The sequence below is a fragment of the Acomys russatus genome, chromosome 20 (assembly GCF_903995435.1).
Source record: "Acomys russatus chromosome 20, mAcoRus1.1, whole genome shotgun sequence".
Lineage (NCBI taxonomy): Eukaryota > Metazoa > Chordata > Mammalia > Rodentia > Muridae > Acomys > Acomys russatus.
This window is the reverse complement of record NC_067156.1, coordinates 2,577,306-2,601,979: the sequence shown is the minus strand read 5'-3', so window position 1 is coordinate 2,601,979 and position 24,674 is coordinate 2,577,306. Positions and strand designations below refer to the sequence as shown.

The 24,674-nt window shown below is 49.4% G+C and overlaps 1 protein-coding gene across 1 annotated transcript; it reads right to left on the bottom strand.

Annotated features, from left to right (window-relative positions):
• Positions 1 to 290: 290 nt before the first annotated feature.
• On the bottom strand, positions 291 to 23,090 carry Rmc1 (regulator of MON1-CCZ1). Its single transcript, XM_051163739.1, has 20 exons — positions 22,908 to 23,090; positions 22,516 to 22,592; positions 19,980 to 20,064; positions 18,152 to 18,208; positions 17,703 to 17,789; positions 13,768 to 13,908; positions 13,429 to 13,532; positions 11,859 to 11,948; positions 11,670 to 11,775; positions 9,982 to 10,093; positions 6,554 to 6,598; positions 6,313 to 6,366; positions 5,210 to 5,338; positions 4,540 to 4,646; positions 2,006 to 2,125; positions 1,680 to 1,757; positions 1,331 to 1,435; positions 1,172 to 1,240; positions 867 to 1,092; positions 291 to 391 (listed from the first exon to the last, which is right to left on the bottom strand). Exons 1-20 carry the CDS (start codon positions 23,007 to 23,009, stop codon positions 312 to 314), a joined length of 1,974 nt encoding a protein of 657 aa, XP_051019696.1. The 5' UTR covers positions 23,010 to 23,090; the 3' UTR covers positions 291 to 311.
• Between the last annotated feature and the right edge of the window lie 1,584 nt (positions 23,091 to 24,674).

Genomic DNA, 24,674 nt, shown 5'->3' with positions numbered 1-24,674 from the left:
GACCACAACCGTGACTGGTGGAGCAGTATTATGAGAGCTGGAGGCAACAGTCACAGAGAAACCTCATCTTGGGTGAGAGCAAGGGTGGATGGCTGCAAATGTGACCTGATCACCACTTTTAAAAAGCCAACGCTGTCTCCTTTTTTTGGGAGTTAGCTACCACACACACATTCTATAGCCTATTTTCAGCGACATTTGAGGATGTTGTAGGTACTTTATTACAACGTTTTGTAGCTTAAAGAGCTTTATTAATGCAATAAATTAACTTTGTACATTTTTATATTAAAAAAAAAAAAAACTATCGAGGGACTTCAGAACGTTGTAGGCCTCATTAGCGCTTGTTCGCCAAAAACCTGCTTGAAAAAGGCAACGTGTTCTTCACAGTGCTCTCCTGCAGGGGAGATGCAGCTTTAGTCACCAAGGGCGTGCGGAGACGGACATGCAGATAAAGCTCTCAGGTTAGATACTGCATTTTAACTTATTTTTCTTTAATAAAATACCTCACCCTCCTACATTTTGAAGTCATTCTTTCTATTGCGGAGCCTGTCCCTCAGCAGCCACAGCTGACACCCAGCTCTGTACAGCTGAAGCTCTCATCCTCCCTTGCACCCTATTTGCTCACTACTTGCTTCTTGCTCAAAACTGAAGCCTTCGAGCCTCAAGCCATTTGCCGTTCTCTAGCCACCCTGAGCACTCCTGTCCTAGATGTCTGATTTCCATCCTGAACACTCCTCTACTAAGACTCAAAGTGTTTAGATCCACCAGCATGGCAATCAGTTCCATCACAGACCCCAGCCTGAGGGGAGGATGGGCTGTCCCCACTAGGGCTGTGTTCCTGTTTGTGGTCACCCTGGGCCTTCCCTTACCGGGTGTGAAGTTAGGGTTCCCTCGCAAACGCTGGTTTCGCTGTTCAAAGAAGCGGAATATGGTATAGAAGAGCATGACGTCATCAGTCTGCTTGGCGGCATCTAAGAATTTGCGTGCAGAAATGTTGTCATGGCCACCAATGCCCCGGATGAACCTGAGGGCGGCCAACACCTGGTGTTTAGACAGAAGGACTTCTACTATCTCATCATTTGCTGTTGAAAGTCTCTGGAAGGGAGAGAGGTGGTGGTCAGCACAACCACAGGAAGGGTGTTGGCGATCCCTGGAGCTGTGGTGCGGCCATTACCTTCAGCATGTCCAGAGATAGCTGGTGGGCGGGGGGATAAAAGCTCTCGAGGGACAGCAGCAGGCAGGCCTGAAAGACAAGGGTTTCACCCAGCTTCAGTCGGGAGGTTCCCACCAGAAGGTTTCAGTGAGCATAAAAGTGGCAATCAGAGGCACAGACCAGAGGCTTGGAGTCGCTGAGCACGTGGTACTGCAGGAACTGGTGCAGCATGTAAAAGAGGTTGTGCTGGACAAGCGTCTTGATGACAAGTTCGTGTAAGTAATGCTGTGAACACAGGAGAAAGGTAAATGACACTAAGTCACGGGGCCATGGCTGGCTCAGGTCCTCAGCAGTCCAGATTCCCGTAATCCACTTCAAGTGTTCTCAACCAAATTTCCCACCAAGAACTGGCATGTTAAAGTCACCCAGAGTTCTGCACTGGGTCTGCCAACTCTAGCAGCATATGAATCAGCCATCTCTTCCACTCTCATTCCTGTAACTTAGGATGGCAAATACCCGCTATAGGTACCTGCACTGGAATCTGAAACTGGTTCAGAGAACGGATATATTCCATCAGCACAGCTATTACAAACTTGTGCGGCATCTCCTGTGGAGGAAGGAGAGGGGCCTGTAACTTCAGCTGTAAAGAGCTGCAGGCAGCCCACGGATCCCCAGCCACTTTGTCCAGTGATCTGCCCTGCTGGTGTTAGGCAAGCGCTCATGTGGTCAGGTCAGGTCTTAAGTCTACCAGGAGCCAACCTGACAGCCCAGGCCCGCTCCCAAGAAAGTACCACTGGTTTAATCCTGCTGCTGCCCCACAAGAATCCATTCAGGAGACCAGAAACCATAACATACCTTGTTTTCCACAAACGGTGACAGCACGTGTGTGTACACGTCAGACTGATCCACCACTGCGTGCGTCCGCACTGGCCTTTTGAGAGGTGGGTTGCTCCGGCTTTGCCCTGCTTCTACTGCCTAAAGTGGGACAATCATGACCTTAGTGTCATCTTCCACAGACACAGTACCCGCTGCCTTTAACTTGAATTCCTAGGCACAAACTTAACACTACCAAGACAAAACTTTTCCCGTGGCAGCGCTGGTCCATGGCAAACACTGCAGGGTTGATGGGAGACTGGAATTAAATAACCAAGTCACAGTCACTTTCTCTAAGCTCTGATGACTTGTAACTGAGCCGATTTTCTGTTAACACTCGGCCAGCTGCATCCTCATTTATAAAGCTCTACCAGACAGCCCAGGAACACACTGCATCTATGTTGGGAGTCTCTGAAATGGATTCAGGGCCTCACCCATCTCTGCAGTTCTACCACCAAGTCACAGCCACAGCCCAGTGTAACAGGGATTATTCAGTGGTAAGCCAGAGCTCTCCAAATACGACTGAGCTGGGAGCGCCAGCTGGGTGCATCCCTCCTGAGCAGGCTCAACTTCAGTGCAGGTGGCTTCATGACAGCTAATGATCACAGGGTGGCTCAAATCCACTGACTCCCATAGCCTAGGACACCACCAGAGGGACAACCAGACAGGGCTGACACAGAACAATGGGACAGAAAATGATGTAGGCAGCCTGGTCTTCAGCTGCCGTTAGACCCACTGTCCTCAAATAGCCAAAGCAAAGAGGGTTGTTTAAAACAATGTCCACTGTTGCTAATCACATCCTTGAAGTGAAATAATTTCTCCCACTTGCCCCAGACTCTTTCTTGCTTTAGAGACCCAGAAGTACTTAAGTGCTATACCGCGTAATGAGCCACAGGAATTCCCCTCACCTTCCACTGAACATGTGATGTCTGTTAATGAAAATGCACAGTGCTGGTACGTAACCATGGCAACAGGATCCTGGGATATCCATTGTTTCTAAGGATGCGCCTGCCAGCAAATGGCAGTGAGTGGAAAGGTGTACAGCTGCTCAAGATGCTGAGGAGGGCTGACTGTTGAATGCTCGGCCCTTTCTGAGACTCAGAGAATGCAGTAGAAGAGGTAGCAGAAAGAATGTAAAAGCCAGAAGATGGGAAAGGTGCAAAGTACTATCTACAGAGCATGGCACAGCCATCACAAACATGACCTCACAAGAGCTGCAAGGGAGGCACTGGGCCTGAGAGCAGTCAATCAGGAATCTGGGAGGGCCTCGAGGGACCTAAACCTCCCTGCTGAACCTCTGATGGGATCTGAGGACAGACAGTCACGGCCTGCCCACCAGGCTCCAGTGGACACTTTGAAACCTGTGCTCACACACAACCCTCATTAAAATCAGTGGGCCACAAAACAAAGCCCTCAAGATAGGAAGGAGACTTGTAGGGAGGAGGGAGTGACAAGGGGGTGGGGAAGGCCAGCTGTGGTGGCACATGCCTTTAACCCTAGCACCTGGGAAGCAGGTGGATCTCTTGAGTTTAAGGCTGACCTAGTCCACATAGCTGAGTTCCAGGCCAGCCAGAGGTAAATAGTGAGACCCTATCTTTAAAAAGAAAAAGGAAGAAAATCGGGTGGCAGTGGCAAATGCCTTTTAGCCCAACATGTGGGAGGCAGAGGAAGGTGGATGTGTAAATTCAAGACCACCCTGGACAGACAGCATAGCCAAAAAGAAAATAAAAGGGAAAAAAATTTTTTTTTCCAAATAAAGACAAACTTTCTTGTTTTGTTTTTCGAGACAGGGTTTCTCTGTGTAGCCTTGACTGTCCTGGACTCACTATGTAGACCAGGCTGGCCTCAAACTCAGTGATCTGTCTGCCTCTGCCTCCCAATTGCTGGGATTAAAGGGTTGTGCCACCATGCCCAGGTAAAGACAAACTTTATAAAAGTTACTTTTTAAGTCTTCAACAAGTACATGTTACATGTAGAACACACCTTGCCCAAACTTCTCTGTAGGTAAGTTATGTTTGTAGATATTAGCTGAAGTGAAAGGTGGAAGGTGCAGCCCGCAGCGGAAACCACACATCTAATGTGCTAAGTTCTGGCGAAAGCCGTGGCCAGTTTTCTTTCTACAAGATAGACCAAGAACATTCCACATGTAAACTCAAATCAACCTTTTTTTTTTTTTTTTTTTTTTTTTTTGCTTTTCGAGACAGGGTTTCTCTGTGTAGTCCTGGCTGTCCTGGCCTCTCTTTGTCCTGGCTGTCCTGGCCTCTCTTTGTAGACCAAGCTGGCCTCGAACTCACAGCGATCTGCCTGCTTCTGCCTCCCGAGTGCTGGGATTAAAGGTGTGCGCCACCATGTCTGGCTATTCAAGCAGATCTTAAAAAGTAGAAACAGTGATGGCGTTAGGTTGAAGCCTCAAGCCAGCAGCACGTGGGGACTCTGGGTATACCATGATCACCTTGCCCTCTGCCACGCATCAAACCTGACGTCACACAGCTGCTCCTCACCACAGCCTAACTTACCATTGTGTAGTTCTGCTCGGCATCCAAGTACTTTTTATACTCATGGTTGAGTTTATCAAAAACGGTGGCGATCACTGGCAGTGTGGCTCTGTCTGACTCACTCAGCACTGGAAAGGACATAACACATGGTCAGACCCACTGGAATCAGAATCTCAATATGTAAGTGACAAGGTCATCTCAAGGAGTGACCAGTACAAACATTCCCATGAAGGACACCTCAAAATCAGTCAGGATCCCTTTCAGTGACAAGAAGAGACAGGCGAGGCAGTGTCACTGGAGGACACTGGCTGTGTAGCTGCCTTCACTGGAGCCCCCTGCCTACTGGCTGGTTTCCACCAACTCTCTACAAGTCAGGTGTGTATTTCCCAGCCTTTCCTATGGGTTAAGTAACCCCTCCTTGAAGCATGCAGCCCTGAGTGCAAAGGACATGGTCAGTTTCCAGATGGACAGTGGGGGTGGGGCACCCTGGTGAGGTGGCTCAGCAGGTAGTGAGCACTGGCCAGCAGGCCTGGTTGCTTAAGCGCTGTCTCAGGACCCACAGGAGGGAAGAAGAGAGCAGATCTCTGAGTTTCAGGCATGTACAGCATGTGCCCGTACACAGATGCACACAGGTGTCATTAGAAGATGGCTGTGGGGGCCACAGACCTGTGGAAAATGTCAGTCCACTTACTCTGTGAACAGACAGACAGAACGACCGCCTTGCACTCCTTCCTCTGGAGAAGAAAGTCCATCAGTCTCCCTTTATCTGGCAAGAGGTTCACTATGGGCTCAAGTTTCACCTGGAGGTTCCAGAGGTAACCTGGATGGTAAGAGGCGGCGTGTCCAGCAATGCCTGCAAGCCAGAACCACGGCCAGCGAAGAGCGCCCCCCGCCCCTTCAGGTGAAGGACTGCAAATGCAGCTAGTGGCGCTTCCTTCTGGGCCAACATGGAGCCAGGACATGCAGAAAGTGGCTGACTGTGGAAGAACTGACAGTCAGGCTATCTCAGGAAACATGGCTGAATCCTAACAAAAGGTGATGAACTGCACTTGGAATCACACCAGTGCTTGTCTTCATGGAGACGAGGACCGCAGTGCAATCCCAAATGGCCCTTCCCCTCTCACGTGCCTAGCCTCCTCATCGGCTCCGTACCACAGACTTTAGTTTCTCCTGCACTGGCTGAGGGTGCAACGAGGAGGTTCACACACTGTCAGTGAAATCTCCATGCACTCATCAGCCTACGTGCACACTACAGGCAGGCTGGGGCCATGCTTGTCGGTTCATAAAGACATGCCACATGGACAGTACCTGCAGTGACCGCCTCCTCAGCTTCCAGTTACCTGGCACTACTGTCCAGGTACGGAAGAGAAGTGCACTCGCTGAATGCAGTGGGTGCCTATGACATTGGGGTAACTCCTCCCCTAAGAGCCCTAGAGGGTGAGACTGGAACACACAAAATAACTAAAGAGTGATGCAAAGTTCTCAAATACAAAGCCACAGATGATCCCTAAGAGGAGACAGCAGGCAGAAGGAGGCATCACCAGCGAGATGAGATGAGCGCTGGGTGTCTCATGCAGAGGTGCATGAGGAGTGGGGTTCAGGGATGAGAATGCTGGCCATGGGAATAAAATGGAGATTGGACATTCCTAGTCACTTTAGTATAGGAATCACACATGCTCGTGGGGGAAAACCCTACAGAGGAGAGCACAGGGTGAGACGCAATCCCATTCTCAAGGCTGAGGGGAGGGGTCATCTCAAAGACTTGCACTGAAGAGATTCTGGCCTCAGCCCTACCTTGGCTCGCGCTGATGATGATGTCCGGTTGAAAGACGATCCATGACGATGAATCTGAATGTTAAAGGAAATTCCAAGCCGGGAAAATAAGGTAATAGAAGGCAAACCCCGTTTCACTTAGCACTTCCCCAATGTTGAAAGCCACATAAGGACTGCGCCCCCTGGAGCAGCTCCCGGGGCTGTGTTCTGTGGGCTGAGGACACAATTCCCCTTCATAGTGCCACCACGTGTGTGAGGATACAGAGCTTACAGGGGACTGGAGACTGGCTGGTCACGGCAGGAGGACCTAAAATAGAGAAGGCAGGTGTGATGAGGAAGTCAGGAATCTGCCGGAACTCGGAGAGATGCTCCAGCAGACACGACTCAGGTAGGAGGAGGTGGACTATCCTGTCTCACTAGTAACACACCTGGGCAAGAGGGGGGAGGGTGTGAGCTGCAGCCCACAAAAAACATGTCCCTAAGAAGAGGAAGTGTGTCAAGGCTTCCCTCACTGCCCTTGATCTTAAGGTTCACTTTTTAAGTGTTTCATGGGTTGAGTGGTTTGCCCAAATGTACATGTGTGCACCACATGCGTGTCTGGTGCCTAAAGAGGCCAGAAAAGGATGCTGGATCCCCTGAGACTGGAGCTACAGACAGCTGCCCACCACCACGTGCAGCTGAGACCAAAGCCAGGACCTCTACAGGTGCAGCACGCGCTCTTAACCAGTGAGCTATGCTTCCAGGCCCTGGTGTGTTTTGAGCCAGAAACAATACGTTACCATTTAAACACGTACATGAGCCCTAAGAAACTGACCTGGACGACTCAAAAGGAACACCCAAATTCACCGATGGTTCAAATGAAGGCATGTGAGTGAGCTCCATTACCCACTGCACTGCACTGGACAGGCCTAGGAATAGGAGGGCTTGCCTAAGCAGCAGCCCCGCCTTCACAGGACAGGGACCCATCCCAACCAGTTCTGCTGCCTGTGTGCCATGCACTCTGGGGAAATGGGGAACACTCTTCAAGCTAAACAGGGTTCCCAGTTCTGTCCCAATTCTGTGTCCTCTAGATGCAATCAGAAGGCAGTGTTACTGAGCTACAGAGTAAGACAGTCGTCTGAATGCACCCCACCCAGACCGGGCAGGCAGACAAGCTTCAGCAACGCAAACTGCACACTGGGCTAATGAGGAACACTCCACAGCCTGTGGCAAACCAATCCATAACTCCAAATCAGCTCCCGAGTACGTACTCGCCAGTGTCAGTACCGGGTGGCCAGTACGGTCTCAGGTTTTCCAGGGGCTCAGGTGCAGCAGGAAACATGACGAAAAAAGGCATGCTTAGTTAACTGCCTAGACTCCCTAGGACACCAGGAATCCATGGACTCTTCACCTCTTCCTATCAGTCTTCTGGACTAATCCAACCCACTTCAATTAGGACCTTGATCAAACAACCAGCCCCTTTATTGATCCTTTATTCCTGGATCAGAGTTGAGGGTTTACGTGTTTACAGTGGTTTTACCCATGTTGATCATTTGCCGTCATCTATTCCTTATTGCAGATGCTATCCCCCATGGCAAGCCAGATGCCAGAAAGCACAGAGGGCAGTTGAGCCATCAGACACCTGAGCGCCAGCTGCTTGTTTCCTCTGTGCCTTTGGCTAAGCTAATAAGATGTGGCAGCTGCCCAAAGGCTGAACACTTGCTAATTGCTCCACCACTTAGAGCTTGGCTTTCAACTGTCCTTGCACAATGCACTGGAAGTGACAGGCTGAGCAACTGCCACAAGTCAGCTGACAAGTGTACAACACAGCTACCACAGATCCAAACTATGGGTGACTTGGGCACTGCATCAACTAACCGGAATGTAGTATCTTTAAAATTACGGCAACACAATATTATTGGAGGCACTGTTTTGAATGGGACTGTTTCTTTTCTGAATTCCTGACCTTCTACTCTCTGGATGTCCTTCCCCACCTTAGTAGGAGGAATGATCTAGAATAAACTCAAGAATGATACCTGTAAGCTGTCACTGTAACTGACCATATCTGCTATAACCAAACATAAGGGTCTGACGAGATGGCTCAGTGGTTAAAAGCCCTTGCTGCTCTAACAGAGGTCCTGAATTCAGTCCCTAGCATCCGTATCCTGTCATAACCACCTGTATCTCAGCTCCAGGGAATCCAATACCCTCTATGGTTTCTGGCAGCACCCATACACACATGTGCACACACATGCTCACACATACAACACACATAAATAAAAAGCAAATCTAAAAAAAAAATAACTAATACAGAATGTGAAAAATGCAGGGGCATGTTACCCCATAAAATAACAGCCACAATCAGGATTCAATTCCAGGATTACAGCGACAGGGAAACAGAAAATGTTATGTCCCAAGTTCAACCCCCACATCTGAAAATAAAAGAAATGTCCCTCTGCAAAATGAAGATCTGGGATTCCATTTTCCTTGTCCCATTCTGAACATGACCCCAGAATACTGCAGCAAGAATATGGCCCTAAACCAGAAAAAGACCATCCTGAATAAGGTAACCCAGAAAGGCACACATGATATGTACTCACTTAAACACGAATATCAGCTGTTTGTACAGGGTAACCATGCTACAGTGCACAGACCCAAGGAAGCTAAGTAATCAGTAGGGCCCAAGGGAGGATGCATGAATCTCTCTAGCGGAGGAAATAGAACAGACAGAGGACGTGCTTGAAAAAAGGGAAGAGGCTAGAAGAGTGAGTGCTGAGGGAAAAGAGGGTGGAGGCCAGATGTAGGGATGGGGGCAGGAGGACAGAGGCTTACAGAGAGAAGAGAAGCTGTGGGGGGGGGGCATCTCTGAGACAAGCTGGAGACCTATAGAGGTGACTCTAGCTGAGACCCCTCGTAGCAGGGAACATGGTGACTGAAGAGGACACCCTCTAACCAGACAGGACTCCTAGTGGAGGGAGAGGAACACAAACCCACCTACAAAAACTTCGACCCAACATTTTCTCTGCCCACAAGATGTGCAGAGATAAAGAGAGAGCAGAGATTGAGGGAAGATCCAACCAATCCCTTGCCACACCGTGAAAGAGAGCCAACCCGACACTATTAATGACACTCTGCTATACTTGCAGACAGGAGCCTAGCATAGCTGTCCCCTGAGAGGCTTCACCCAGCAATGGATTGAAACAGATGCTGAGACTCACAGCCTAACACTAGGCTAAGCACAGACCCTTGTGGAAAAGTGAGAAGAAGGACAGAAGGACCCGGAGGGAACAGGAGCTCCACAAAACCAACAGAGCCAAGTAGCCTGGGCCCACGGAGCTTGCAGAGACTGAAGCACCAACCAAGGACCATGCACGGACTGCACCTAAGCCCTCTACACAGATGTACCCGATGGGCAGGTTGGTCTCTATGGGGTCCCCTAGTAAGGGGAGCAGGGGCTGGGCTCTGTTGCCTGCTTTTCCATCACTTGCCTTGCCAGGCCACCATGGAGAGAATGCCCTCAGCCCTGATAGAACTTGATGTGCTGGGGTACATTTTCTGAGGGGGAAGATGGAGAGAGGGTGGGATAGGAAGGAGAGGAGGGAGGGACTTTGATTAGGATGTAAAGTGAACAAATAAATCAATTAATTAAAAAAAGAAAGAATATGGTCCTGCTGAGAAAAGAGAGCACTACCACTTCCTGGAATCTCTTACCTGCCAAGGGGATCTGATAAGGCTGAATTGATCGGGCTGGAAGCACGGGATGATGGAAAGTGACCGTGCCGTCGGACTCGCCCCGTAACTTGATGTCAAATATCACTGAGCTCTGTGGAGTAGGGGAAACGCATCAAATGCTGCCAGTTTGGAAGCCTCTGCTTGTACCCGCCCCACAGCCCGGCTCCCAGTCACGGGGTGCACTGCTCCTCACGTCACAGCCTTCTGTACCCCCACATAGCCAGGCTCTCAGTCACGGGGTGCACTGCTCCTCACGTCACAGCCCTCTGTCCCCCAACACAGCCCGGCTCTCAGTCACGGGGTGCACTGCTCCTCACGTCACAGCCCTCTGTCCCCCCACAGAGCCCGGCTCTCAGTCACGGGGTACAACTGCTCCTCACGTCACAGCCCTCTGTCCCCCCACACAGCCCGGCTCTCAGTCACGGGTGCACTGCTCCTCACGTCACAGCCCTCTGTCCCCCCACAGAGCCCGGCTCTCAGTCACGGGGTACACTGCTCCTCACATCACAGCCCTCTGTCCCCCCACACAGCCCGGCTCTCAGTCACGGGGTGCACTGCTCCTCATGTCACAGCCCTCTGTCCCCCCACACAGCCTGGCTCCCAGTCACGGGTGCACTGCTCCTCATGTCACAGCCCTCTGTCCCCCCACACAGCCTGGCTCCCAGTCACGGGGTGCACTGCTCCTCATGTCACAGCCCTCTGTCCCCCCACACAGCCTGGCTCCCAGTCACGGGGTGCACTGCTCCTCACGTCACAGCCCTCTGTCCCCCCACACAGCCCGGCTCTCAGTCACGGGGTGCACTGCTCCTCACGTCACAATCCTCTGTTCCCCACACAGCCTGGCTCTCAGTCATAGGTGCACTGCTCCTCACGTCACAGCCCTCTGTCCCCCCACACAGCCCGGCTCTCAGTCACGGGGTGCACTGCTCCTCACGTCACAGCCCTCTGTCCCCCCACATAGCCCGGCTCTCAGTCACGGGGTGCACTGCTCCTCACGTCACAGCCCTCTGTTCCATTCTTATCGCTTTCCCAAATACCTCCTGCACTTATGGCCTGCTTCCCCCTTAGATTGCAAAGAGATATAGATGGAGCTTTTTAACTCAAACCTGAAACATCTTCGTTAGCCACAGACATAGCCATGAGACCCCAAGATAGCAAGGGACAGGTGTGGCTTCCTACTACCAGACGCTCAGTTAACCATTTGGAAAAGCAAGACCCGTCGCAGACTGATGGGCCCAACAACCTCAAAACATGACAGTCAGCACTGTTATCCATACCCACACATGAACCAAAGGTCACAGACTCAAGTGACAGTGTGCAGCTGCAGCAGAGTCCCCACTCAGAGCTCAATGGAGTAAGGGTTCCGAGGAACAGATAGAATGATATTTTCTCAAATTTTTTCCTTCTCTGGTTTTTTTAAGACAGCGTCTCATGCGGCCCCACGCTGTCCTAAAACCCACTGCAGAGCTGAGGAAGCCTGGGCCTCCGATCCACGTGCTGGGTAACCGGTGTGCACCGTGCTGGGGATGGAACACACCAGACAAGCACTCTACACGCAAGCTGTACCCGCAAACTGAAAGTTTTTATAAACTGTGAGGGAATCACATCACCTGTGTAACTCCCGGAGCTTAAGCTCTGTCCCCGCAGCTTCCCGCCCGGGGCCGTACCTCTGTGTCCTGATGGTGGACAACCACCAGGTTGTCCACTACGTTTAGGGCAAACTTTCCCGTCCTATTTAACTTCAGAATGTGCATCTTTTTACACGCGCCCTCTCTGCAAGGCAACACAGAGGTTGGAGGAGGAGGTCAGCAGGCCTTAGTTCAAATTAAAGGCAAACAAAGGAGAGCAGCACATACCGTGGGAGATGGTACAACACCACCTCTGCTCCTGTACTGTTGGAGGTCCGAGAATGATGCCGCAGGAAGAGGACGTAAAGCTGCCCGTATCTAGTCAGAGAGAGGACACACAAGTCAGAGCTGGCCACTCAAGTTCTCCATGCCCTGCTGGGGGAGCAGCTGTGCTGGCAGAGTGAGGCTTGCCTAACTGCACGATGCTCTGGGTTGGAGCCCGCAGCACGGTGGGACAGTCACTTCTCATGTGAGATGCTACCTCCTGGGTGCTGCTGTGAGTTTTGGGCGCAGCAACGATCTGCCCTGGGCCTGCCAGTGGCCACGCACTGCACCAGGCCTGACTCCCTTCCCTGCTCTCTGAACTGGATTGCCACACACAGAACAGAAGACCAAAATGGAAGCAGAGAAATACATACTACTGAAAACAAACAACTCAGAGAAGAACTGGAAACAATTTAGAAGCTTGATTTTTGGTACTGGGGGAAAAAAAATCTCAAAATCTAGCTAAGTACTCTGCCAGTACCTCACATCCTCAGAGGAGACACTTCTGAACCAGAGACACAGGGAGCAAAGCTGTTTCTTTGTATAGATTTCATTTTGTTTCTGAAATCTTTAGTATGAAACTTAAAACTTTGAATATCTGTATTTCCAACTGATTATGTAATTTCCTTTATTTTAACATTTGTATATATTAGTTTGAGAAATCCTTGTTGGATGGGGAGCAGGGGTTGGGGAGTGGTGTACACCTTTAATGCCAGTACTTGGGAGGCTGAGGCAGGTGGATCTCTGTGAGTTCAAGGCCAACCTGGTCTAGAGAGCAAGTTCCAGGACAGCCAGAGCTGTTACACAGAGAAACCCTGTTTCTAAAAAAAAAAAAAAGTAAAAATCGTTGCTAATCTTTAGCTAACAGAAGTATTTTAATTCTAAGACAAAGCTAAGATAAATTGGTTCAATGTCCTCATTGTGTCCAACAAGAGAGTTAAAAAAAAAAGAAAAGTAGCAAACTAGTACCATCAAAAGGAAAAGGGCCAGGCGTGTTAGCACATGCCTTTAATCCCAGCACTTGGGAGGCAGAGGCAGGCGGATCGATATGAGTTCCAGGCCAGCCTGGTCTACAAAGCAAGTCCAGGACAGCCACAGCTATACAGAGAAACCCTGTCTTGGGAAAAAAAAGAAAAGAAAAGAAAGAAAAAGAAAGAAAAGAAAATGCCAGGGCTAGAAAGATGGTGCAGTACTTAAGAAGTTAAGCGCACTTGTATTTTCCCAGAAGACCCGGGTTCAATTCTCAGTACCCACTTGGAAGCTAACAACCAGCTCTAACTCCACTTCCAGGGACCTGACGGCCCTCTTTTGGCCACTTAGGGCACTTCACAGACATGGTGCATCCACATACATAGAGATAAAACATACATATAAAAATAAATAAGTCTTTTTATAAAAGTGCCAAGTACAAAACAAAAAATGGAAGTCCTTGTTATTTCTCCTAAGGGCCCTTTTACTCTGAGTTGTTAGCACATCTCGTTACTTCTGTCACAAAAGGCAATTACAAACAGGAACCTTCTGAAGACAGACGTACATGGTCGCCATGGCAATATCCCGTTCTGAAAGGCTAAGTTTCGTTGACTTCGGTGCGGCTGGTAATTCAATCTCAAACTTGGGAAGCTTTGACATGGTGCCAGCCTGTTTAGGGGGAAAGTTTAGGCAAGTTTAAGCGTTCCTTCTGTGTTTAGCCTACCCTACGTTAAATCAATGACGGTGTTGTCTTTGCTTCTTCCCAGAGAAGCAGCCTCCGTAGCCTTCTTGGAGCTGGCGGGCTGGTGAAGTGCGTCCTCTAGTGGTCTGATGTGCAGGGTTCATGTGCCTCACCTTTGCTTCAGAGCTGGGCAGGGAAAAGGGGCCCGAGGCTTGCTCTTACCCTAAAATAAAAAGGCTGCAGAACATTCTCAAGGACTGTGGTGGACAGCAGGATCACGGCACTCTCGGGACAGTACATGTACCAGTTCACGTTGATGTTGTGGCTTTTCAGGAGTTTGAGACTTCGTTTCTCAGGTAACACCTAGGACCGAGGTCCAGAAAAGGGATCGTCACATTAAAAGACTGCCAAAACAAATTAGGTAAATAAAGCACACAAATGTCCACTGAGGTATGGGGATGGACCCAAGTGGTAGAGAGGCTGAAAAGCACGCATGAGGCTCCAATTCAATCCCCAACTCGCCCAGAAACCCAAACAGCCCATGGGTTACACAGGTTACAGCAGATAGGAAACTGAGGCTGGCAGAGGCTGGGAGCAGGGGGATGGCCATTATACACATGGCTGAGCCTCCATATGCTCAGGCACCATGCACCAAAGAGCAAGGAAAGTTCTCACCAAGCAGAGAAACGGTCAAAGGAAAGCACCGCCGGGACCCAGGCATTAAGTCAGCCCCCTCTCCTAGGCCCAGCCCCTCTGTACCCCAGCTGGCACTGCACCGACTCGAGCTCGCTTTTCCTAAGCCCACTGTTCACAGGACTGCTTGCAAGGGCGGCACATCTTAACGTTCTCTCCATATTGTGACACACTAAGAACACTGACGCTCCCTCAGCAATGCGACAAAGAACCCTGGTGGAAATGAAAAGCCCAGAGCGTGAACCTGTCACCCACACCTCACAAAGTAAGAGTGTGTATGAGGCAGAAGACAGCTCTGCAGGTAAAGGCACCTGCCGCCTGACCTAAATTTGATCCCAGAACCCAACAAAAAGACGGAAGGAAACAACTCCATGGAGTTGTTCCTGATCTCCACACATGTGTACTGAGAACCACAGGAGCATGCTGGAGTTCCTTCTTTTTTAATCTATCTCTTTTCTGTTACTGTGTGCGTGCAGACAAGGGTATGACATGGTGCACGTAGACGGCAGGGGACAACTGTGGGAGACAGCTCTCTCCTTACGTGATGGGTTCTGGGGATGGAGCTCAGATCTACAGGCCTGTGATTTGGGGACCCGAAGGTCTATGATGCACTTTTTCTCTGGACAGAAGGGGTTTTGTTTTGTTTTGTTTTTTTCTGAGTTATTTTCTTGTATGTGTACAAATGTTTTGCTTACATGCATATGTATGGACCAGGTGTGTGTTTTGCGCCTGTGAAAATCAGAAGAGCGTTTTGAATACCTTGGCACTAAAGTTATAGATGCCTGTGACCCACTATGTTTCTGTAGGAGCAGCAAGTGACTTTTTTCTTCTTTTTTTAATTTTATTTCATTCAGCTGGGCACAGTGCCGTACACCTTTAATCCCAGCACTCAGAAGGCACTCAGAAGGATCACTGCGAGTTCACGGTCTACAAAGAGAATTCCAGGACAGCCAGGGCTATTACACAGAGAAACCCTATCTTGATAAACCAATAAATAAATAAATAAATAAATAAATAAATAAAAGAATTATTTTATTCTATGTGCCTAGGTGTGAGAGTGTCAGATCCCCTGGAACTGGAGTTACAGACATTTGTGAGCTGCCATGTGGCTGCTGGGAACTGAACCTGGGTCCTCCAGAAGAGCAGACAGTGCTCTTACCCACTGAGCCACCTCTCCAGCCCCGTGACAAGAGTCCTTGAGCACTGAGATGACTGCAGGGAGCCGCTGTCACCTGTGTGCAGGGTTCCCTTCTGCATGGATGGATCTGCACTTTACAGTGCTCCTCATGTTGGCCACCACGTGACTGACAGCAGCCCGAGGGCAAAGGCCATAGCATGGCATCTCACCTGTCACTCACATTAGCCACATTTTCTCCATCAATTCTAATTTACACTGCGTTCATTACATCAATAAGCCGACAGCCTGAAAGACCTGAATACCTTCTGCATTGGCTCTAGTTAAGGGCTCAGAGGCAGCAGCCTCTATAGGCTCAATAGGCCACAGGACCTATTAAGGATGAACAGGGAGGTACATCAAAGGATGCTGTCAACAGCAAGAAGAACCACAAAGACGGGAGGATGCACTTGCCAATCATATATCTGATGTTCTAGAATATACCAACAACTATAGCTTAACACATCAAAAGCAAATAATTCCGTTAAAAAAAAAAAAAAAAAAAAAAAAAAAAGATGCTCCAGGCTCGGGCAGAAGCCTTACCAAGTGCCAGGCCCTGGATTTGAACTCTAGCACCTGTGGGTAGGGGAGTGCCACATCACTAACTGTCAGACAAGTAGAGGGCAAAGGCACAGCGAGAGCACCTCATGTCCATTAGGATTGCCATGAGTTCACCAGCAGGTGTAAGGTCCTGGGTAAGATCCTCAGAACCACGAAAACAAGTGCTGTTGAGGATGTGGGCCAACTAGAACCCTGTGCACTTCTGCAGGAATTACAGAATGATTGATGAGCCACTGTGGGAGAGTCTAGCAGCCAAAAAGATTTAAAACAGAACTACAGTAAGGGTCACCAATCACAGCCAGGTGCGGTGGCACACGCCTGTAACCCCAGCTGAGGCAGGCGGATCTCCGTGAGTTCGAGGCCAGTCCTGGTCTACAAAGGGAGTCCAGGACAGCCAAGACTTCACAGAGAAATGCTGTCTCGAAAAACCAAAAACAAACAAACAAACAAAAACAAAAAAGTCAACAATCCCACTGTGAAAATATGCATCTAAAACAGGAGAAAACAGCAGTGTGACAATATATCTGCACACCCATGATTCCAGCTATATGATTCGCAAAAGCAGAAGGAGAATTTATCAAAGGCCCATCATCAGACGAGCAGACAGAAGCATCCGCTCCAGTGACTGCATCCCAGCTGCACACAAGCAACAAGGAGGAACCTCGACAGCAATGCAAAATGACAGCACAATTACGTGACGAGCAGCACAGTGAAGCTTCCTGGAAGTCAGATGACTGCTGCCGTGGGCTGGGGAAGGACAAAAGGAGCTGTGTGATGGCTGAAGCACTTAGGTTCTGGGGACAAGACAATTAACTCCATCAACTGTACACTTTCTCCAAAGCCAAAGAAAGATGAGGCGGTCCCAGGAAGAGAAACACAAACGAAGACATTCAAACGGGACGACCATTCTCCCTAGAGCATTGCTTCTCAACCTCCCTGGTGCTGCGACCCTCTAATGCAGCTCTTCATGCGTGCTGACCCCAACCATAACATTATTTTCATTGCCACTTCCTAACTGTAATTTTGCAACTGTTATGAATCATAATATCTGTGTTTTCCGATGGTCTTAGGAGACAGACCCCTGTCAAAAGGCTGTCCGACCCTGAAAGGGTCAAAGACCCCCAGGTGAGAACCTCTGTCCTGGCAGGAAAGTGAGACTTTCTCCCTCCGAGGAGGCATCTGTCTACAGCCCACTGAGATCTAGGCCCAGCAACAGTGCAGACAAGAGATTCCCACACTGCTACTGAAAGTGCAGACTTCTGTGGAAAGCGTAATGACGTCTGCTCGTATCTATGCAATTCCAAGGGCTGCCTCACCATGAACATGAAGAAGCATGTGAGCCGCTCGCCGAACTTTGTAATAAAAAAGTGAAATCCAGCTAGACAGCTTGTAAGAGGAAGTGGCAAGAGAGATGGCAGCTCACCCACAGAACAGAGCTGTTCTCAGAACAGAGTCTGGGCAGCAGCAAAGCACACTGCTTTGGTGCCGACATTCCTACGCAAGAGTCCCCCCTTGGTAAAAGATGGTAATAATTAATGCGTGTGCACAGAGGAAAAGTGTGACAGTGTGCAAACTCCTGCTGGCAGTCACTCTCAGGGACTGCTGCAACTTTGCTTTCTATATAATGTCTCCTCAAAACAAGGCTGTTGTTTCCAGGACCTTCTTGGTACAACACAGGCTGCCGAACTGCCTTTGCTTTCTCCAGCAAGCCTAATAACTGGTAGAATACCTGGTAAAATTCGATGCCTTGATCCATTATAAAGACGATTTCAGTAGAACTGGTCCAGCAGAATCCTAGTATGTTGGCATTCTTGGTCTGGAAGAATTACAGAAAAGCTGTTTCTGGCTGGCTGCAGTTGCAACACGCCTACAACCCCAGCACCCAGGTGGCTAAGGCAGAACATCTGGGAATTCAAGGCCATCCATGGCTACATTTCAAGTTGGAGGTCTGGACTATATGAGGCTCTATCTCCAAAAATAAATAAATAAATACAAATTATCAAAAAGCAAGTGGCTAGGGAGATGCCTCTGTGGGTAAGAGCACTTGCTGCACAGCACGAGGACTTAAGTTCGAATCCCCAACATTCACATAAATTCCCACAAGTGGCCACAACACATGGCCACAGTGGAAGCTGCAGGTGAGGATGAGGCGCCACCATCCATACCACCCCCTTGTACCTTGCATTCTTGTGTGTATTCCAGCTGAGAGTTATCTGGGATAAAATTACAAAAGTCCTGAAAGACAAAAAGAAAAAAAGAAAACACACAAAGGGAAAATTTCAGATAAAACAGCCTATTATGAAATAAAATGGACAAACAGTTTTGGTTTGAGACAGTCTCACTAGGTAGCACTGGCTGGCCTGGAGCTTGCAGAGATCTGTCAGCCTCTGCCTTCTGAATGCTTGGGGGATTAAAGGTGTGCACCCCTATGTCTGACGAACAGATTCTTAAAATGATTAGAAAATAGCTGGCTAAACACCCACAGACAGAAAAGACATAAAGGTCAATTAGGGTCACCTGTCAAATGACACCAAGTTTATCAGCAACTAAAAGCAGTCCATCCAAATACTCAGATGGAGCTCATGAACAGATTTTTAAGAGTTCATTCCTCAAGACAGGTATGGCAGCTCATGACTAGGATATCAGCACTCAAGAAGCTGAGACTGGAGGATTACTCTAAGTTCAACATCAACTTGGGCTATGTAGTAAGTTCCAGGTCAACCTGGGTCATAAAAGGAGACCTTGTTGAAGAGAGAACTGGAGAGGGAGAAAGAAGAAAGAAGGGGTGGGAAGGAGGGGGGAGGGAGAAGGGGAGGGAGAGGGGGAGGGGGAGAAGGGGAGGGAGAGGGGAAGAGAGAAGGGGGAGGGAGAGGGGGAGGGGAGGAGGGGAGGGAGAGGGGAAGAGAAAGGGGGAGGGAGAGAGGGAGGGAGAGGGAGAGGGGGAGGGGGAGAAGGGGAGGGAGAGGGGAAGAGAGAGGGGGAGGGAGAGGGGGAGGGAAGGGGGAGGGAGAGGGGGGGGAGAGGGGGGAGGGGAGAAGGGGAGGGAGAGGGGAAGAGAAAGGGGAGGGAGGGAGAGGAGAGAGGGGAGAGGGGGGGGGGAGAGAGGGGAGGGAAAGGGGGGAGAGGGGAAGAGAGAAGGGAGAGACTCCTCAGGAGGGTGGCAAGGGGGAATGTGCTCACTTGGCGCAGGCTTCCTGGAAATTCAACAACATGAAAGAGGAAGCAAACGCAGGCGTCTGCCTGCCTTCCCGACGGCTCCTTCTCCACAACAGTGAGCTGTATGAGTAACTGCCTGACGGCTGGTTAACTGACTAAAGTGACGACAGGAGCAAACCCAGGACCTCCTCATGCCAGGCTAACATCGCCACTGCACCCCATGCCAAGGCCAGCAGTGGTGGTGACTTCGAAGAGATGAAGTGTCAGCAAGCCGCTCCGACTATGTCCATCCACCTGTTCCTAGCCCTGCAGCTTGCAGGCATGAGAAACAGCAGCTGACGAAGTGACTTGAGTAAGATTAATTCACTACACAGTCAAAAATATACCCCCACACAATCCATGTTGCCAGTTAGCAAGCAAAATAAAGATGCGTGATAAGGGCTGGAGAGGTGGCTCAGAGGTGAGGAGCACTGGCTGCTCTTCTAAAGGTCCTGAGTTCAACCCCCAGCAACCACATGACGGCTCACAACCACACATAATGAGATCTTCTAGTCTGCAGGTGTACATGCAGACAAAACACCTTATAAATAATAAATAAACAATCTTAAAAAAAAATAAAGAAAAGAAAAAAGGAAATGTCCTGATGAAACTCATCATGGTCAACATATGCTGTTTTTTACGCTAAGACCGATGCTGAGCTCCTGTGTTTACTCATCTGCGGAGGCTCTGACCAGCCCCACAGCACTGAACCTCTGAGGGCGGCGAGGAAACAAGCAGAATTCGGCAGCTCTGCCTCTCCCAAGCACATGTCTCAGGTTCCCTTTCGATGCTGTTCTAAGCCGCGACTTACCACGGTCTTCGCGGTCCTCTGCACAGCCAGTATCTTATTTTCTAAAGAAAACTTAATGCACTTCACTTCTCCTCTGTCATCCATTCTGAAAAAAGGAAAGACCATGTTAAGAGAGAAACTGCCCTGAACTCTAGCTCTTACTGCTACCGACAAAAAGCCAGGTAACCCTATGGGAAGCAGCCAGCCCTGGCCTAATATTAGAATTGCCTTTCTAAAGCTGTGAACAAACCTACCGGCAACCACTTGCTAGTGAAGCGGATAGAGGACAAGGCCAAGTGGTTGGAGAACTAGAATGTCACACACACATCACCTGAGAACTACTGAACACCTTGCAGGATAGAAAGGCGCTCATTACCACAATCACAGTAAGTATGCAATGTTTTGTAAGCCAATTATAACTCAATAAAGATGTTTTGACAAAGTTAGCTGGGCGTGATTGCGCACACCTTTGATCCCAGCACTCAGCAGGCAGAGGCAGTTGGGTCTCTGTGAGTTCGAGGCCAGGTTGGTCTACATAAGCCAGTCCAGACAGCCAGGCCTACACTGGCAAACTGTCTCAAAACAAACAAACAAACAAACAAAGGCAGGGTTCAGTTGGCTCACAGAGACCTGAGTGTGACTGCTAGAGTGTGAAGCATGTAAAAAAAAAAAAAAAAAAAATCTCAGGGGCTGGAGAGATTGCTCAGAGGTTAAGAGCACTGACTGCTCCTCCAGAAGTCCTGAGTTCTATTCCCAACAACCACATGATAGCTCACAACCATCTATAATGTGATCTGATGTCCTCTTCTGGCCTGCAGGTGTACATGCAGGCAGAGTACTATGTACGTAATAATAAATAAATAAATCTTTTTTTAAAAAATCTCCAAACTGTGGCATGCACTTGTACATCCAGTACTGCAAAGACACAGACAAGGAGCCACCTAAGATCACTTGCCATGTGGTGTGACAATGAAACGGTGTCTCAAATACAAGAAAGAAAGGAAAGACATCCACACGATACCCGTTAAGTGCTGTCTGCCTCCAATACTTCACACTCCTCAGAATCCTGAAATGTAGCTTAGGGTAGGCAGCTCCCTCATTTTTCCACTTCTCCTTGGCGCATCTCACCCACTAATTTCCCCTTCCTATATCGGTTGTCCACAGGAAGGCAGTTTGCACCTCAGAGCCCTGTGGCGTTGGCAACACATAGCTCAACTAACACTGTCTGAGAGACAACCCAGTGGAGGCACCTTCACCATATCTGACCTGACAGTTTTTCACCATCAAGGAAAAGCCTCACACTTTCCCTATGTCCTCTTCCCTACACAAATACCCTGACCCAGAGTCCCCACAACACCATGTCTTTGCTCCTGGGAGTGTCTACGTGCCTCATCTCCACCCAGAAACCACTCCCTTGATACCTTAGCCTGGCACAGCCCTGTAGCGAGATACGGCTGCATCCTTAGGTGCTCCCGCAGCCTGAACAAAGCTCTAACATAGAGCTTAGCATGGCAAATGGGATTTGCTGATCTCCCCTCTCCCTTCCCCAAAGTGGGCCAGCCTAACTCAAAAGCTTCTGGTTTGCTGCTGTCAGTGTGTGCTGAACAAGACCCAATAACAGAAAACAAGCCAGGCAGTGGTGGTGCACAGGCCTTTAATCCCAGCACTTGGGAGGCAGAGACAGGCAGATCTCTGAGTTCAAGGCCAGCCTGGACTACAGAGTGAATTCCAAGGTTTCTACTGAAAACCCCTATCTCGAAAAAAGGAAAAAAAATTAAAAAAAAATGAAGTTGGCTGTTTTTTTACTTCAAACAGCAATGTGTTTTTCTGAGTTGTTTCTGTTGTTGTTTTGTTTTGAAGAAGGTTCCTGCTTGCTGTTCAGATTAGCCAATAACCTGCAAACTACCTGCCTTAGCTTCCCAAAGGGCCATTGCTGGCTTGAGGTCTTACATCTTAAGACCTCTTGGTCACTACAATCAAAAGAATTAAGAATTGATTGGGCTGTTTATCACCCAGACTGAGGGAATAGTGAAAGTGAAAGGGGTTGCTATTGTCAATCACTCTCACTCAATTTACATAAGCTGGGACAACCTATCTGTCACTTTAACCTCGCTGGAAGACCTGATTTTTCTCCATTACACAAAGGAACACTGGATTTTCCTCTACCCAGCAAAAACTCTAGAAGACCTGGGATAGATGATCAAATGAGCCGGGGGGACCAGCACAGCAGAAACGAATACACAAATACATGGACTCAATGACTTCAAGGACCAGGAAGTAGGTGCCCTGGGAGATGGTGGCTCCCCATGAACTGCTCAATACGGCACCCTAATCGTTGTTCTGTTCTGTACCCAGACTGCACCAGCCAAGTGTCCACTTTTTCCTACAGACAGGATTACATACATACATACACACACACACACACACACACACACACACACACACACACACACGTCAAGACACTCAGATGAGGCCGAGAAAAAAAATGATTCAACTTTCTGAATCAGAAAATTGTCAGTTTTTCCATGTGGATATTATTCTGAAAAGAGCAGATTACCTAAAAGAGATGGGATTCCTATCATCTGGGCCTTTAACGACCACTCCTGTAGCTCCACCCGACCGAACAGCAAAAACCTGAGGAAGAAGAGGCAAAATTAATGGCCACAGGTTTGTAAGGACCTTTCAAGAATGATGTCAACTGTACCACACACCCTTGATTCATCTGAACAAACAGGGCACACTCATAGGTAGGTGCTTAGATTAATTTTTAAAAGGTGTGCAAATAGGACACCGTGCAAGAGCAGGCCAGACCCTGAGACTGATCATCTGAAAGGCACCGCGCATGCACTTGCACACTCATCTCGGCTCCCGTAGAAATCACCGGGCACCGCGGGGAAGGCGACGCTAAGGCGTCAGGGCGCCGGCCCTGTCGCAGCGGGCGCCGCTCACCTGCTTGTTGGCCTCGTCGAAGAACACGCAGTTGACCGGGTTCGCCTTCTCGAACTGCACCGGCCGCTCGCACAGTTCCAGGTAGTAGTCCTCGCCGCCCATGGCTGGGACCGGCGGGAGCTCAGCAGCGGAGACGCGGTCCACGATCCCGGGAGCAGCTCTGGCCAGTGCCCTTAGGCTCCGCCCCGCTCTCACGTGACCCGCGTCCCTCGGCGCTTCAGTGGGCCGGGGAGGGGCCCGCCTCCGAAGCCACGCCCCCTCTCAGGAGGGCGGGGCGGCAGCGAGTCACGTGACCCGGAAGCCAGCGGACGGCTGGGCTAGCTAGGTCTGTAACTTGCTTTCAGTTGGTGACAGCGTCTGTGTAGCCTACGCCCAGGCTTCCTTCCTCTGCCAGCTTAGTCAGTTTTGAGAGATGGGGCTGGAGAGTCTGGCTGTAAGCGTGTCGCGGAGAAGACCTACGAGCCAGGACCTCACTCACTGTCTTCACGGGGTTCTGTGTCCAGCGCAGAAACTGGTTTTTGCGCATTCTGTCTTAGCCATGTAATCTGCTAGGATGTTAACTAAATTTTGCCCCTCCCCCAAAGTTTACGCATTGAAGTTTTCGCCCCCAATATTTCAGAATATGCTACCATTTGGAGTTTCGAAGATGTAATTAAGGTAAACCGAAGTCATCCCTAAACCAATGTGACTGGTGTCTTTATTTAAGGAAGAGATAAAGAAAGATTAGGGCATTAAATTCCCAGCCAACCGAGTGGCCATCTACAAACCAGAGAAGCCCAGAAGAAACATCCCTGGTCCAGGGAGATGGCTTTATGAGTAAAGACATTTGCCACCGAATATGACCTGAGTTTGAGGAGCCTTGACTTCGTTGTGGTTGCTTCCTTCTGGCGTAAAATGTATTTCTGTTTTCAGAAGGTCTGTCTATGGATTATTTGCTACTTAGGAAAATATCTTTTTTTCTGTTTCACTTTTTTTAAAGATTTATTTTTATATTTTTCCAAAGAGGAGATTGCACGTGTATGTGTGTGTGTGTGTGTGTGTGCGCTTGTGCAGTGTGTGTGTGTGTGTGTGTTGGTGGGTATGTCCCCCTTGAGGCCAGAAGAGGGCCTCTGAGTGCATGCTAGGCAAGCACTCTACCACCCACTTCCCAAGAACTGGGCTTACAAACAGGACCTGGCAGCGGGGCGTGGTGGCACATGCCTTTAATCCCAGCACTCGGGAGGCAGAGGCAGGCGGATCGATGTGAGTTCCAGGCCAGCCTGGCCTACAGAGCAGCGAGTCCAGGACAGACAAGGGCTACACAGAGAAACTGTCTCAAACAAACAAACCCTGTGATTACAAAACAGTTCAACAACTCACTCTTGTTTCATCTGGAAGCTTAAAGCATTGGAACATGGAACAAAAATTAGCGAACTAAAATCTTAGCTTGCGTTCATTGTAAAGTCTTTTTACCTCTCATGAAGACCCTGGAGAGCAGCCAAGGCAGCCAGAAGCTGTGAGGCCAGGATCATGGAGTGAGGGCTGGACGCTAGCTGCCACTTTGCTCCACTTGGCTGTGCTGCTTTGGAAGTGATAAGCAAGGGGCTGAGACGCAGAGCAGAAGGGGAAAGATAAGAATTTGAAGGGCTGAGCAAAACACACAGGGCTCGAAGAGTTCTTTAAAAAAAAAAAAAACAAACTAAACCAACAACGACAGCAACAAAACAAGCAGGGTGAAGAGCCAGCTAAGCTGGCAAGCACCAGGCCTTCTAATGGGGACCCTGGGGG

Bases quoted from the DNA above. Each gene is read 5' to 3' on its own strand.
- Rmc1 (XM_051163739.1), bottom strand. From the start codon at position 23,009: ATGGGCGGCGAGGACTACTACCTGGAACTGTGCGAGCGGCCGGTGCAG. The intron at 6,367-6,553 runs GTATCCTCACAC...TTTAACATTCAG, and splicing joins TCCAGTCCCCTGTAAGCTCT to ATTCATCGTCATGGATCGTC. The intron at 1,093-1,171 runs GTAATGGCCGCA...TCTCCCTTCCAG, and splicing joins TATCTCTGGACATGCTGAAG to AGACTTTCAACAGCAAATGA.